The sequence below is a fragment of the Astatotilapia calliptera genome, chromosome 12 (assembly GCF_964374335.1).
Source record: "Astatotilapia calliptera chromosome 12, fAstCal68.1, whole genome shotgun sequence".
Lineage (NCBI taxonomy): Eukaryota > Metazoa > Chordata > Actinopteri > Cichliformes > Cichlidae > Astatotilapia > Astatotilapia calliptera.
In genome coordinates, this window is record NC_137433.1 from 10089598 (window position 1) to 10104406 (window position 14809).

General features: G+C 39.7%; 1 protein-coding gene across 3 annotated transcripts in view; it reads right to left on the bottom strand.

Annotated features, from left to right (window-relative positions):
- Positions 1–239: 239 nt before the first annotated feature.
- The window catches only part of LOC113033701 (dual specificity testis-specific protein kinase 1), a 36058-nt gene continuing 21488 nt past the window's right edge, over positions 240–14809 (bottom strand). For all 3 annotated transcript variants that reach the window (XM_080308860.1, XM_026187752.2, XM_026187753.2), the window contains 8 exons: positions 12139–12332; positions 10351–10472; positions 8368–8416; positions 6657–6806; positions 3432–3605; positions 3072–3155; positions 2447–2533; positions 240–1446 (listed from right to left, as the gene is read on the bottom strand). In XM_080308860.1, the coding sequence (XP_080164986.1) occupies positions 1342–1446; positions 2447–2533; positions 3072–3155; positions 3432–3605; positions 6657–6806; positions 8368–8416; positions 10351–10472; positions 12139–12332 (965 nt within the window). In that variant the 3' untranslated portion in view covers positions 240–1341. The remainder of the gene's footprint in view (positions 1447–2446; positions 2534–3071; positions 3156–3431; positions 3606–6656; positions 6807–8367; positions 8417–10350; positions 10473–12138; positions 12333–14809) is intronic.

The following is a 14809-nucleotide window of genomic DNA, read 5'->3' on the forward strand; positions in this document are numbered from 1 at the left end:
CTGAGCTGATTTTAGGTCCATTCATTGAGTTCTAGCTCATGTGCACCCTCTGCTGCATCCCCATCAGAACTGCAGCCAACCTCTTCACACTTTTCATTAAAGGAAAGTGAAACAGCTCTGCTAGATCAGCCTCATCATCCTTCCTTATAGAGTATGACAGAATCTCCCTTCAATAAAGGCATTGCTTCATGTACATACACGGAGAGGCGGAGCAAATGAGAGGGACCACAAGACACAAGTAAAGTTTATTTTCCATGTTTATTTAAGTAGTTCAAATGAAAATGGTTCCATTTGTTTCCCATACTGGAAGGATCAATCAGAAACTTCTGAAAGCAGATGAATATTTATACTTTCAAATCTAGAAAGCTATACTGCTAAACAAGAAATAAAAGTTTTATTTTTCATCAAAAAAGGCAGAAAACATATTTTTTAAAGGATAAGAAACCAAAAGAGTTGGTAGTGTAGCTGCCTAAAAGTTTTTGAGACCACACACAAAACCAGAACAGATTAAACTGAAAAGATTATGGACCCTGTCAAACCCCATAAAAGGTGCCAGATTTAAAAAATAAAATGAGAAAAGCTTGACTATTTACATACACACATTCAGCTCAGAGTAACTGCACAAAATAACAACAAAATAGGAATTTTTTGTTTTGTAAAATCACCTGACAATCCAGAAGCTTAAAAAAAGTCTTGTTGCTAGAAAAAGGGGATATGTTTGAAGTTTTCGGTATACGATAAAAAGAACTTTTTCATGAAAATAAATATCTTAGACTCATACTGACTCGTAAGCGTGCCTATAAATTGTTAACATGAAACCAACTCTCAAAATCAAACCTAAAATCATGTTTCCACGGCTATTTTTGATCCTCGTTGTGTATGAAGTTATGTCACTATTGAAAGCCTAATAGAGAGCAGAGCTTTCTCATTTCCTACTGGAACGACAAAGGCAGAGTAGACAAGAGGAAAATATATCAACAGGCCTGATTTGGTCTGCGCCGTCGGTTACAAACAAATCACAAACACCAGAGTCGAGTGGGAGGAGAGGGCCCTTTTAGTCAAGACCAATAACAGTACAAGTTGAACTAATAATCATGTGAACACTGCTGGGTCAAATCAAAGTGTCCATGGCAAGTCGGGAACATCCACTGCCCTGAAAAAACATCTAGATCTGAATGTCTGCAGCACCTCAGAGGAGAAGAGTTGATGCCACAAAAACTTCCATATTTTTTTTTAATTTTTATTTTTTTAATTCACATCTGTCCTGCTTCCTGTCCAGACAGTGAGCAATAGTAATCCCACAGTCTGCGGTCCTAATGCTGGGCTTCCCTGATCCGCTGCTCAGCTCGTATCCACGTCAGATTTGGGAGGAAGTTCCAGGGTCTCAGCAACCTCTCCTAAATCATCCAACAGCTCTGTGAATGCTGGCCGTCGGAAGGACTCCACCTTAGATTGGGAGAGAGGAAATTAAGAAAAACAGGTGAGCTTCACAACTTATAAGAAAACCTTGGTGGAAAGTACAGAGGCCCTAATATTCACAGCTTAGTATTAAGAACTGTCATGTCTGACACTTGGAGGCTTTTTGCTGATGTGATTGTTGTAGCGATCACAAGGTTTCCTAAAAGAAGAGACTGGAGGGCAAACTCGAGCAGAGCAAAATAAGTGGACTGAAGAAATCACTGGTTACAGACAGCCAGGGTGCAGCCTGGAGGCAGCAAATGAGCTGAAAGTTTCTTTAACATGTCGAGTTTCAGCCCTCTGCTGCCTCTAGCACCACACACCACAGCCTCAGTACAAAAAGGATGACTTTTTGGAGTGGTCAGGGAGGAATCGCCGGCTTCAAAAGAAAGAGGATGGCTGAATGAGTGGTGTCTGTGCTGGGGCAGGAAGTTGATGTGGTGGAGGAGTATGAGCACCTGGCTGTCCACACTGACAACAAATTGATCAACAGGAATAATCTCATTCCCAAACCAGTGAGAGTTGTAAAAGCCTGCTAACAAAATCAAGCTTGCCAGCAAAATGATAGAGAGCACAGCAACCTGGCTCCTGAGACAAAAGCATAAGACAGAATAGCTGGAACTAAGCTTGCTGGCAGCAGCTGAACTCCCGAAGTGTGGAGGATCACGCAGCCTGCCAAAGTACATTCTACCTGCTGGAAACTCAGTCCCCACTAGAAACAGCAGAAAACTGAAGTGCCGCAAAATGCTCCAAACTTGTGGAATAAATGGAAATATAGCACACAGGGAAACAACAGGAAGAGAAAATCCACAATTTTTCATCAGCTCCTCAATTTGAATTTATTTTGAGTCAAAATAAAGCAAAGTCTCCCTAAGCAAGACGTCCTTTTATGACTTGAAAAACATACGAAATATTTCAAAGTATAAATGTATATCATGACTTTTACTTCAAGCATTTTCAGGTCTTCCATCTCCTCTGATCCACATACCATACAACAGCTGGCTGCCAACTCCAGGAGGCGCTGTGGGCAGTCTGTCACCAGTTCCCTGAAAGCTTTCACATCCAGCCCGTAGTCCTGAAACACATCAACATCAACAGTCCATGTGTCATAACAAGAAATATTTCACTGCGCATACAAAAATGTTCTGTCAGCTAAGTTGTGCTAAAATTACATCAGTTTGTATCTTTCACAGCTTGGCTTGAGTTAATCACAAACCCCAAGCACTACACTGCTCAGCCAATCATCAGCTTTAAAAGACGTCACTGTCACAACCACACTTCCAGTCACATATCTATAAAGTCGGTAAGCCCATGAGTCAACGCGTCATGGACCATGTTTGAGCTAACTTAAACGCATCGATTTAATTTAACACACTCTTTTTAAATACATTAGCTCCATGGTTAGCAGTGAGCAGATAGCCACACATCCACTCCATCCACATTTTAAATTGGAGACATTCCATTCTTCTACTTTTTCAGCAAGTCTCAGGGTTGTTTAGACATCTTTTTAACTAGTTAACTAGTAAAAGTGGGCAATAGCTAACTCTCACATGTGAATATTCACGTTACACGTCAGCAGCACACAGTCTTTGCTGTGGTACAGTGAGCTCTACCTGTGTTCTCGGGAGTATTTCAGGGTCAGCAGGGATCCTGGCCAGGATTTCACAGAGCACAATGCCAAAGGAGAAAACATCCACCTGGAATAAGTCAGACATCAAACATATTGGGGTTTTTTTTGTCTTCCTCTTAGAACATAAAAAACATATCAGAAAATACTTCAAAGAATAAAATAAATAAATCTGACTTTTGCCATTTTACATTAAAGATGCAGCTTCCCACAATGTGCTGCATTACTTTATTGTATCATCTTAATAAATACACTGTCTGACATATAAGAAAAAATGTAATGCTAAAAAACAGCAAAAATACTTATTGTGTGTAACACATGCTGATACGAGAAACAGGACTGTTACCTTGCGGTCATATGGCTCTCCTCGGAGCATTTCGGGGGCCATCCAGAAAGCCGAGCCCACCAGAGAGAGTTTCCTGCCGGTGTCTTTCACTGGCAGCTCCACCACCTCCCTGGCCAGGCCGAAGTCTGTCACCAGAGCCTCTCGTCCCCGAGACGTCACCCGGATCAGGCAGTTCTACAGATACACGAGGAGGACACTGAGGAGCAGGACTGCAATGGGATGTTTGTCCCAGCAGAGGGCAGTGTAAGGCTGAACAACCAGGACCATCAACCACTTGTTTTTTCCACCGTCTTTAGTCTTTGTTTGGGCTTCTATTGTGTGTAATGCATGTGTTTCCTGGAATCACTGCCACACAGTCACAAACAGTCTCTTCACTTGTCAATAGATTCAAAAGGATCTGCTGGCAGCACCTTTTCAGCCGACTAAATAACTGACCGACCAGAGATTCAGTGTGCCAAAGGCCAGCCTCCATCACACTGACTGGTTCCTTCATATTTAGATGTTAATAAGACCAGCAAACTGTGGAAAAAGACAAACCCTGCTAGACTTGAGTTTAGAGGCTGAGAGCAGAAAGTGTGATCAGAGGCAGGAAGTGGAAGAGCAGCTCAGAGCTGTTGTTGCATAATAACAGCAGGTCTGCAATGTAAAGGTATAACGTTGATGCATTGCTCTGCATGTATGTAAACCCATTTTCTTCTGTTTTTAAGATTCGCTGGGCGTGTGTGGAAGTGACAGTTGCCATTTGGCTCCCACTGCACATGAAGCTATTTCCATCCAGCAGCCTGTCATTACGTGACATTACGTGGAGGAAAACTACTTCAGTCCCAGACTCCAGCTCTAAATTTAGCCACAACCCCTTACCTCTCTGCCAAGCAAGGCAACAATTTGGGGAACTTAAGTCGAAAATCCCCAGTAACACAAGAACCTGACCAACTACTCAAAAAGCTAAAATTTTCATTCAAGTGTAACTTTCACAGACACTTTAACAAAGACTGGATTAGTTCAGGGGATCTGGGAGGCAACTGGCCTTTTGGACATCCTGAAGCACTGACATCACAAACTGCACACATCTACCAACCTAAGTGGATTTGTCAAGTTGGCAACTTAATTTCAATAAATGCTTCTTTCACCACAGACCAGGCGGCCTAAGTTGAGATAAAGCTGAACGACATGTGTTTTATATCATAAATATTTGTGGATATTTTTTAATTTGGAAGTTGTCAACAAATCATAAGGAAAAATGACTCAGACACAGAGATAAACTGAACTTCCTGGTCTGTAAAGTGTACACAAAACTGCCATGAACTTGCAGTCTTTCTAGTGGCCAGCACAGAGTTCTCATGTGAAGTATAACCTTACTAAACACTTTTCTTATTTTAATGCTAGCAGCTCAGAGCTCACACATACAGTTCTCTGATTTAATCTCAGACGTAAATAATTATATTTATTTATTAATATGTTAGTAATGAAATTACTTGTTAATTAGATTAATAATTACAAGTAACTATTAGCTAAGTCATCTGACGTGACTTCGGGGCCTTTCTTACTTTAAATTCACACTTGAACTGAATGTTGGTATTGGCAGTGGAATTAAGTACCCAACAACTGTATCACCACTGGCTTGAAATAGAACAAAATGACTGTCGGTGCGTCTCAATATATTAGCATTTTCACGTAAATCACACCTATCTGGTCATTTCATTCATGGGGCAAAAAGCAGGAAGCCTACAAAATACAAAACCAATTCTGAAAATGTCTGGACGCTGCATGAAGTGTAAAAAAGAGAATGCAATGATTTGGAAATCTCATAAACCCATATTTTACTCATAACTGAAGATGAAAAGCATAAAATATTTAACATTTTAGAAAAACATCTGCTCATTTTCAATTTCATGACAGCAACATGTCTAAAAAGAAGTTGCCACGTGGCTGTGTTTACTTCTGTGTAGCTGTTTTTCTTTTAACACCAATCTGTAAATGTCTGGGATTTGTAGAGACCAGCTGATGGACTTATGGGAGAGGAATGATGTCCAATTCGTGTCTGACAGAGGATGCTCAACAGTCTTGCATTGTTTTTGTCATATTTTGATGTTTTGTGATGGTGAAAGGTCTGGACTGCAGTGGGGTCAGCTCAGCTTTTTTTGAGATGTCCTGCTGCCAGTGAATTCAAAATGAATAATATTTTCCTGAAATGGTACATTTTCTCATTGCATTCTGTGTTTATTCAACACAGGGTCTAAATATCTCAGATCATTTCAATACTAAGGATTCACTTAAGGGTAACTGCTAAAGTCATCTTAATGTCTTCTAACTTAAATCTCCAAAGCCATTACAAACTAAATGCAACATAAAGCTCATCTCACTCAGTATAAAATACATAAAAGCAGACTCACAAACATCATATTAGACACTGCACAGAAATCCTCGAGTGACCCTAAGGTTGACCTTAAGTGGACTCATTTGTGACCCTGTGATATTTTATACAGCAATACTTTTTTAAATGACTTATTTGAGTATAATATGTTGTTTATACTGTTTAATCATCTATGACAGATAATCTGCTCTAATATCATTCATCTGAAATGCTTATTAAAAAAAGAGGCTAGCCATTTTCATCATCACTTTTGACATTAAACATCTGTTTCAAGATTTCTGCTACTCTATTGGTCTGTTAGCAGTGGTTGCCTAGCCTGTAATTCTCCCACGTTGATCCAACATCATGGATGCATCCATCAGGTTTCTGTGACGTAAATCCAACAAAGCCTGACAAAAAACACGAGGACAGAGCCAAAAGAGTAGCCTCAGGGTAACATGCGTGGGGTAAGGGTGGGGGAGTCCCAGCAGCAGTTATACGTGCAGCAACAGCACTTACATAGCAACAACCTCTTTACACGATAATAGTGACTGTCATCATGTTGTGACTCCGCATTACTGACTGCTTCTTCAGGGAAGCCTGGCAACTGGAGGAGGGACAGCACCTACGCACACAAGCATACCTACACACCAGCTTCTCAGCAAGGCCTCGTGATTGTTACAGAGCGGCCTAGAAAGGATGTCAGGGTGTGCTCATTTAACTGAAACTAGGAGATCACAGGTTTCTATTCTGGACTGAAAATTATTTAACCTGAGCAGTTTATTAATAAAAAAAAAAGTGCAGTTAAAATATGAACAAAAACAAACAAATCAATCCAAATCAAAGCAAATCAGTTTAATTGTGTGCCTCACCTTAGAATTGAGGTCTCTGTGATAAATGTTTTTGTAATGCAGGTAGATCATTCCTCTGCTTATATCACAGGCCAAGTCCACCTTCTCTCTCCAGCACAAGGGAACGTCTTTCCTGGCCAGAAGCTCTTCCAGACAGCCACCGTTTACATACTGAAACATCCAGGAAATACATGAAGATTTATTTTTCACTTTTTTCTATTAAAAGGTTTTTCTTGTAACAAGAAACTGTCTTCAAAAAATAAAATCATTTTCACATTATTGTAAAATAAATTAGACAAATTAGTTTATTCCAATGGCTGTGTCTGGATCGGCTTACTTCCCACCCCTTACCCACCCCTGTTACTTGTCACGTGTTTCATGATGTTGTGATGTGGACATTTATGTGCTCTTTTTTTGTTTTCTGTTCTCATGCATGAGAAGAGGTCTCTTTTTTTCCCCTCCTCGTCTTGCCCATTGTATTGTACATTTCAGTGTTTTTCCATAATACTACCGGTCTCCGACCTGTCTCCCCATGTGATGTCTGTGTTGTGTATGTAAGGTTGGGGGGGGGGGGGTCCCATTTCGCTGCAGGGCAACTTGCATGTGACAAATAAAGGCTTTCTTGACTTGACTTGACAATGTAAAAGGAGAGCTTTCTTGTTATGCAGCACATTTTTAATTTACTTTTTTTCTATTTAATCATTTTTTATTTTAATAAAAATTTTAACAATAAATTTAAAAGTTCTTTTGGGGAGGTATTAAGCTGTAAAATAAGAAGAAAGAGAGAAAGCAAATTTGGACGTGCTAAAAAGTTAAAATGGTCAGATTGATGGCAAAAATAAAGTTTGATACAAAAATTAGCTTTGGTCTTTATCAATTTATATGAATGTAATTAAATATAAAATTCAATGAGTATAACAACGTAAATTATATCAAGACCTAAAATTATATTTATTTACGGCATGGTCGCTTTGAGGTGTTGTTTTTGTTGTTGTTCAGTTATCCTCAAAGACACGAACACTGAAGCCACTACTTCTATTTTGTAAGCTAAATTATTTTTAAGCCTATTTTTGTTGTTTGCTAGTCAAAATTTACATCACCTATAATATTACAGGGAATAGCAGATCAACTTGCTAACTAAGCTATCTAGCAAGTGATGGCATTACAGCCCTTACCAAAATATCCAATTATTCAAATATTATTTAAAAAATAAACACGATGGAAGGCTCGAGGCAGTTGTCACTAAAGCTACGTGTAGAACAGTGGCGAAGTCCAACTTTTCTAGACAGTCAAGAAGACTTGTTATAAAAACATGCTATCATACATTGTTGCCCACATAGATACTGTGTCTTCAAGCATTTAAAATAATTCTTAGATTACTGTGGCAGTACATGGCTTTTGTTGCTTTCACCGCCCTGTTATCTGTGTAGAACAATGGCATACTATAAAATGTCGTAGTAAAAAAAAATCCCATAAAAATAAATGGCTATTCATTCTAAAATGAAAAGATTTTTTTTAATCAATAATCAATTTCTTCTTGAAACAAGAAACTGAGGAGATGTAATTTGTCAGCGTGATAGCAGCAAACCCAGTTTGGTTACCTATGAACTCTTTCACCATTTCATTATCACTCTCAGTTCATATCAGTGTTATTTGTTGTGTTAACAGAGCCAGCCTGCAGGTATACACCTTAACAATGACTCACAATAGGCGAAAAATGAGTGGAACTCACCTCTAAGATTGGATAGAGTTTGTCTTCTTTCACACATATTCCCAAATACCTGGAATAAGCAGAGCTGTGTTAATCAATTGTTTGTCTTGTTATTGAAATAAAGTGTATGGAAGTTTATGGAAATGCCACTCAAACCAGAGGGAACAATGTCTACATTACAAGAAGATTTTTGGTGGTAAATTTTTAGAATCTTGTTTGTAGCCGAAACTGTTAACAAATTTGATGAAAATACAAAAAAACATGGTATCAATAGGAAAATAAAGAATGCCATATCCTTTCCTTTATGGATTTGATAGTGTATATAGTAAGGTAGAGTAGATAATCTCATTTGCAACAATACTGATACCAACAGTGCCACCTTCACACAACTTCAAACAGCAGAGCTACAGACAGACATGCACACAGCCTCTCCCCTCATCAGTAGCATGTAGTTGTTGTTTACACCAATGTACACTTCAATTAATTTCACAAGGTCAGTAAAGCCCCTGTATCGACAACATTGAAGTATTAAACAGTCATAAATGTTAATCTGGAGGCACAAATGTTAACTGTTTAACTATGAGCCATTAAGCCATGTAAGAAGTATATTACCAGCTATGGCTAATAATAAAATTATAACATTAGGAGGAACTAGGCAGCTTGTACATGATCAGTCCTGCCCATCTGTAAAGTGACCTTAAATGAACTTAACTGAACTTACATAATAAATTTAGGAACAATTAAAATAAGGCCCTGTTTATTAATTGATTCACACAAACGGTCGACGTCTTTGATAACTCCAAGAAATATCACTCGTATATCTTTTTGACTTTAGCTTACACAGATCGGTGCATGCAAGGTACTGCTGTCATCACAGCTGGCTGTACGATAATGAGCTACTCTTTGATAACCTTACCACTTTGACCTTGCTAAATGGCTAAAGTGCGATTGCTTAGGCAAACATTAAGTCTGCCTGGCTTTGCACCTTATGCCACTGCTGCAAATAAAAGCACCAGGGTCTCATTTACATACATAAGGCTACACACCATGCTACCAAACTACCAACTTCCAAGTGAAGTAGTTTATATTCAGAAACAAAGCTAGTTAAATGACTACAAGTGATTTTTCTCTCTTCCTCTTGTTAGTTCAGATCACATGTACCAATTATATTTAGTTCTGCTACTATGCTCACAATCCCTGCTCTGTGTATCTTTCAACGGCCATGCACCAGCATCATTTTTTATACTACCATAAGCAAAAGAAAAACAGCAGATTTCTTATCAAAGTTTGCCAGTTAGAATTGCCTGGTTGTTTTTGGCCACTCGGAAATATAATCACTGTTAAAGCTGTGAACAAATCCAGGACATCTTCCAGCTCATCTAATGTTAATTTGGCAATCTGCAGCCCAAGGGAGCCCATCAAACCTACCTCACTTTTGCAAAATGGATACTCGTGTTTGTTTATTTTGAAATCCCAAGGGGGAAAAAAGCATTACATTAATACTTAACTGGTACCATATGAAGGTTATTATATAACAGTGATGAGTGGGTGTGCATTTTGACAAATATTCCTGATGAGAAAACAGATATTCGGATTTTGTGCATATATGGAAGTGTTGTATATTTGCCTGCCTTTGTTTATTGTACACGATGCCCTGGGAGTCCATTTTTTCAGTAATTGTCAACAAAATTACCATAACACTGTGAACCCTTTAAAACTGTTTAGTACTACTAAATATAAATATGTGTAAAGGTATTGCCATTGCACAATAACTACAACTGCCATCAATCCTGCTACCCAATTTACAGACTGTGAAGTTGTGATGGAGAAAAGAGTGATGAGTGGGAGGGTGTAGAGCCTGGTGAGACAGAGAGGAGAGATTGCATGTGTTGGGAGGGAAATCCTCAAGCGTTTCCTTTTGCTTTTAGCAGAGCAGAGCAGAGCCTGCTAGATTAACCACCACAATAGGAGTACAGCATGCAGGTGATACGGGAGGGCTGTTACCTGACAATGTTGGGGTGGGAGAGCTTCTGCAGCAGGCTGATCTCTCGTACAATGCTGTCTTGGTCCACATCGTTTTTGTAGATCTTCACTACCATCACTTTTCGATTGGTCCTGTGCATCACCTAAAGGATAGTGGTGGCCGTTAGCAGGAGTGGAAGAAGTGGTGGTTATAGATGCTGAGGCCAGAAGCGATACAGTGGGGATACTGTGACAGCTGCTGTCGCTGCACAACTTATCCACAGCTGCCAACATGTTCACATCAGCAAAAAGGATAATACATAAAACCAAACACATCAGTAGATAATGACAGTAGCACAACTAAATCAAAGTGAGTAAACCAAGGCTACGTTCACACTGCAGGTCTTAAAGCTCAATTCCGATTTTTTGATCAAATCTGATTTTTTTTGTCTGCTTGTTCACACTACAAATAAAATGTGACAGCAAACGCGCTCTAGTGTGAACCCTCAAAGCGCCACGCATGCGCAAAAGAAGACGTCACACACAACGCACTCTGTTTAGACCCAGACCAAACAGTATTGTTTGACTGATGGCCTTAATATAAAGACTTGTTTTGGACTTTACGTTTCCCAATTTTGCTTTAAGTTATAAAGTTATTTTGTTATTTTCATATGGCCTGTTTTAGAGAGGAGCAGCGCTTCAAAGGATAGTTGCAGATTTCTGTCAGAATCTGCAGATTATACAGTACAAATAAAATGTTCACGTTTCTCCAATGTTGTCTTCCCAACAGTTTCACTGGATGGCCAGGAAGCGTTCACGATGTCTTCTCGGGCGCTTCTCCGGCGCTGATAATTGGCGTCTGTCTTGTGTCAGTGACGTAAAAGACGGATTTAATGCGACATAACCATTCAAACAGCAGTCGCTTTCTAAAACATCAGATATGTATCGGATTCAGTACCACATACAAAAGTGACCCAGGTCGGATTTGAAAATATCGGATTTGTGCTGTCCACACTGTCATACCATGATCGGATATGGGTCGCATAGTCAAAAAAGTCGGATTTGATGCGCTTTCGCCTGCAGTGTGAACGTAGCCTGAGTAATCCCAGCAGCTGAAAAGAATCAGGCAAATATAGAAGTGCAAAAAACTGCAGTTCCTCTAATGGCCATTGAGGATTGCTCCAAAAGAGAGTTAATCCCCATAGACTGTCATGTTAAAATACCCAATTTTCTAATATTAAAACACTTGCTCACTGTTTGGTACAAAAAAGGCATCTATGGATAGTTTATCAATCACAACTGTACTGTGATTGACTTTTTTAATCTTTATTTGTTTTTATATTAGCAAAACTTACGCACGTTTTATACTTTCAATTTTTTTCTAAGAGGTAATAGTCTTACTCCATCATTGGCATCTCCAAAGCCACAGAGAGCTATTTGAACGATTTACACGGTTGACCACAAACAAGCTTAGCTTTCTAAGTTGACTCAACTGGAACAAAAGTCCAAAATCAGAGAGCACACTCTTTCTGGGCAAAGTGCTGACTTTGACTCACTCACAAATCCCATGGCCTCTTTCTAACTCATTTCATCAGGGGCAAAGTCTAAATGTATAAAAAAAATAGCTCTTCCAATAGCTCTGTTCCAGCAGAAGAATTATGTAAGGTCTCAGCTGGGGTTGAGTACAGAAAATCAAAGGTCCCCGAAGCTGGTGGGCCAATTACAGAATGGCAAGAATGTCCCAATTAGTGGCTTGGACAAAGCAGGGTCTGATGGCATTTGCAGGCTGACAAGGCAAAACAGAAAGGGTGGAGGGGGCAGAAGAAATACCTTATAGACTTTGGAGAAGAAGCCACTCCCGATTAGCTCAGCGCTGAAATTTTCCCAGAATTCCAGTTTACGGACAGCCGTGCGAAGCTTCTGCCATCGCTCCACATGGTAGTATTTGTCTGAAGACTCACCATAAAGGGTGGGACTGGTGGGCTCTGATGACACATCCACATCACACATCGTGGAGATGTCCGCTGGGAAAACAGAGACTGAAAAGTTAGGGTGAACCCTCTACAAAATAATGTTTTTTGTCCTGGGATTAGTTATTATAGTTATTAGTTCATTTTCACAACAAACAGGACAAGAAAAGAATCACTTTGTGCCTCTGCAATGTTAAATAAAAAACTCTGGGAATGTAGACAGTCTTGCTAAATGTATTTTTGAAATTAGGCTCATCACCAATGAGACTTAGACTTGAAAGGGCCAATCAGCTAACACTGCTTCTTTCCATCTAGTGTCTTTCTAGGTGACGTCAGGGCAAGTTAAAGCAGGCTTGTACAAAACCTCCACCATCTTCGACTACATGTTGAAATTACCTTTAGGGCACAAAATCTTAGAAAGCCGCTCCACTGAGTTGGTGGAGGGCTGATGTTGCTATGATGCTCTCCAAAGCTGCAGAGCAGGGACTAAACCTCCCAGCTGTAGACCATGATGGCGGAGCTGGAGTTCATCATCAGGATGACAAACTCACTAAAGAGGCAGCTGGTTATGGCTCCATTATTCAGTTGTTGCAAAGTATATAAATGCCATTGACATGCTCACAACATGCCCTTAAAGCATCTGTGATAATTATGTTCACACTGTGATAAACATATTCCAACTCTGTTTCAGTTTAAGCGTTATTTTCAATAAACAGCATGCTCTAAAAAAAGTTTTGTCTAACTCCCATTTCTTCTTCTTGCATGTTGAAGTTCTACTTGGAACCTTGTTAAGATTCAACCATGCAAAATATGATTCTTTGCCATTTTTTCAGTGCTCTTAAAATTAGAGCGCATATGTATTTGCTCACTGCTGCTAAACTGAACACACCAACCAAAAGGGCAATTTATGCATTTAACAGCATGAAAGCAACTACAGATCAACGAGACGCTCACAAAAGGTATCATTTCACACTTACACTAGGCTGCATAGATGAGGGAAAATGCTTCCACTTAACAGGCTGCAGCAAAGGTGATAAAAAAAGATTTTTAAAATGATTAAAATGAGGGCAGGGCTGCTTCCTGAACACAGAATCTTTCTAAAAATTGTTTAGTAACAGTTTCTATCTTCAACACAACACAGTCAAGAGTCAATCTGGACTATCAGTGAATTACTAATAAATAAGACAGTTATATATGTCCTGCATATGGAGCTAAGACAGTAACAAGAACTTCAAGTCCGGTTATCAGAAGGACAAAGACGAGGAGATTTCTGTTCAACTGTCTTGAAAGTCTGCTTTACGTGAGTTGGAAGAACGTGTTTATCGTTAGGGCATTGTAGTGTAGTGTCAACATGCCTAAGTCCACAAAAAGACTGGCAGGCAGCAGACGTCCACACAGACCCTTACACCATATGATGATGAAGTGATCAGTGTCTTAGAGTTTGCATTCGTGTTCAACTGTGAACTCAGGGCAAGACAACAAAAAAGCCACACACATACACATACGTACACACACACAGTATACTAATAACTGTATACTGCAAAGTTTCATCATGTCCAAAGTGCTTATCTATTATTTCTAGCTATCCACCCCAACATAGCGGGGGCTATGAATCAGCTCTGAGGTTGTCTACTAGAAACTCCCCACTTAGTGTCTAAGGCTCCAGAGAAGTTATTAAGAGGCAAATTATGCACTGTGGGTTTTGTTGTTTTGTGGGACTTCTGAGTCAACCCACACCCTTTGACCTCCATTCCTCAACCCCCAGCCCAAGTTTCATATTGAAAATCAGCACATAGGGACTATTGAAAGTTTGTCCTGTGCTCTATCCCTGACTATCTTCCTGGTCATTAACTTGAAGACCTTTTTGTTTAGACACTCGCATCATTGGTTTTAACTGTTTTACCTTTCGGTTCACTTACTGTGGGCTAACTAAACCTCCATTAACATTGTTCTCATAAAACTGTAGTTAACGTAATGGTTTTAGACCTATGTAAAAAGATATCCAGTCATGTCAACTTTCTGACTTTACAGTTCTTTCTTTTAGATCCTATGAGGTCTAATTCATCATAGGTGCTAACCCTGACCCTACACTAGGCTTACCATGGCAAGAACTTAGGCCTGTTGAGCAACCAGCCATAGTGCCAAAACTATTAAGCATGGTTTCCTTATTCTCTTCATTCAGTTCTCCAAAATATTGGTTGTAACTCTGGAGTGCAGATGGGTAGGATAACGTTCCCACTGTGAAGATTGCTCTCTGTTCCTTCACAAAGTGGGTAGTCCTGACCCAATTCCAGGCACACAGGGCTGGCGTGACAGCAGTGAAGGTCAGTTTGTTTTTCCCCCAACAACAATCTCAGTTGCCTTTACAATGACGCTGGTGGAAAGCGCGCGCTGACACGCTAAAACAATTGGCAGGGTTTTGTCAATAAAGTCGGGGGAATCAACCCCAGCTATTCACGCTGCTTTTGTTCATTCAGCTTCAGACTAAACAATCACTGCACTTTCAGCTCTGGCACTATCAGAGAGAAATG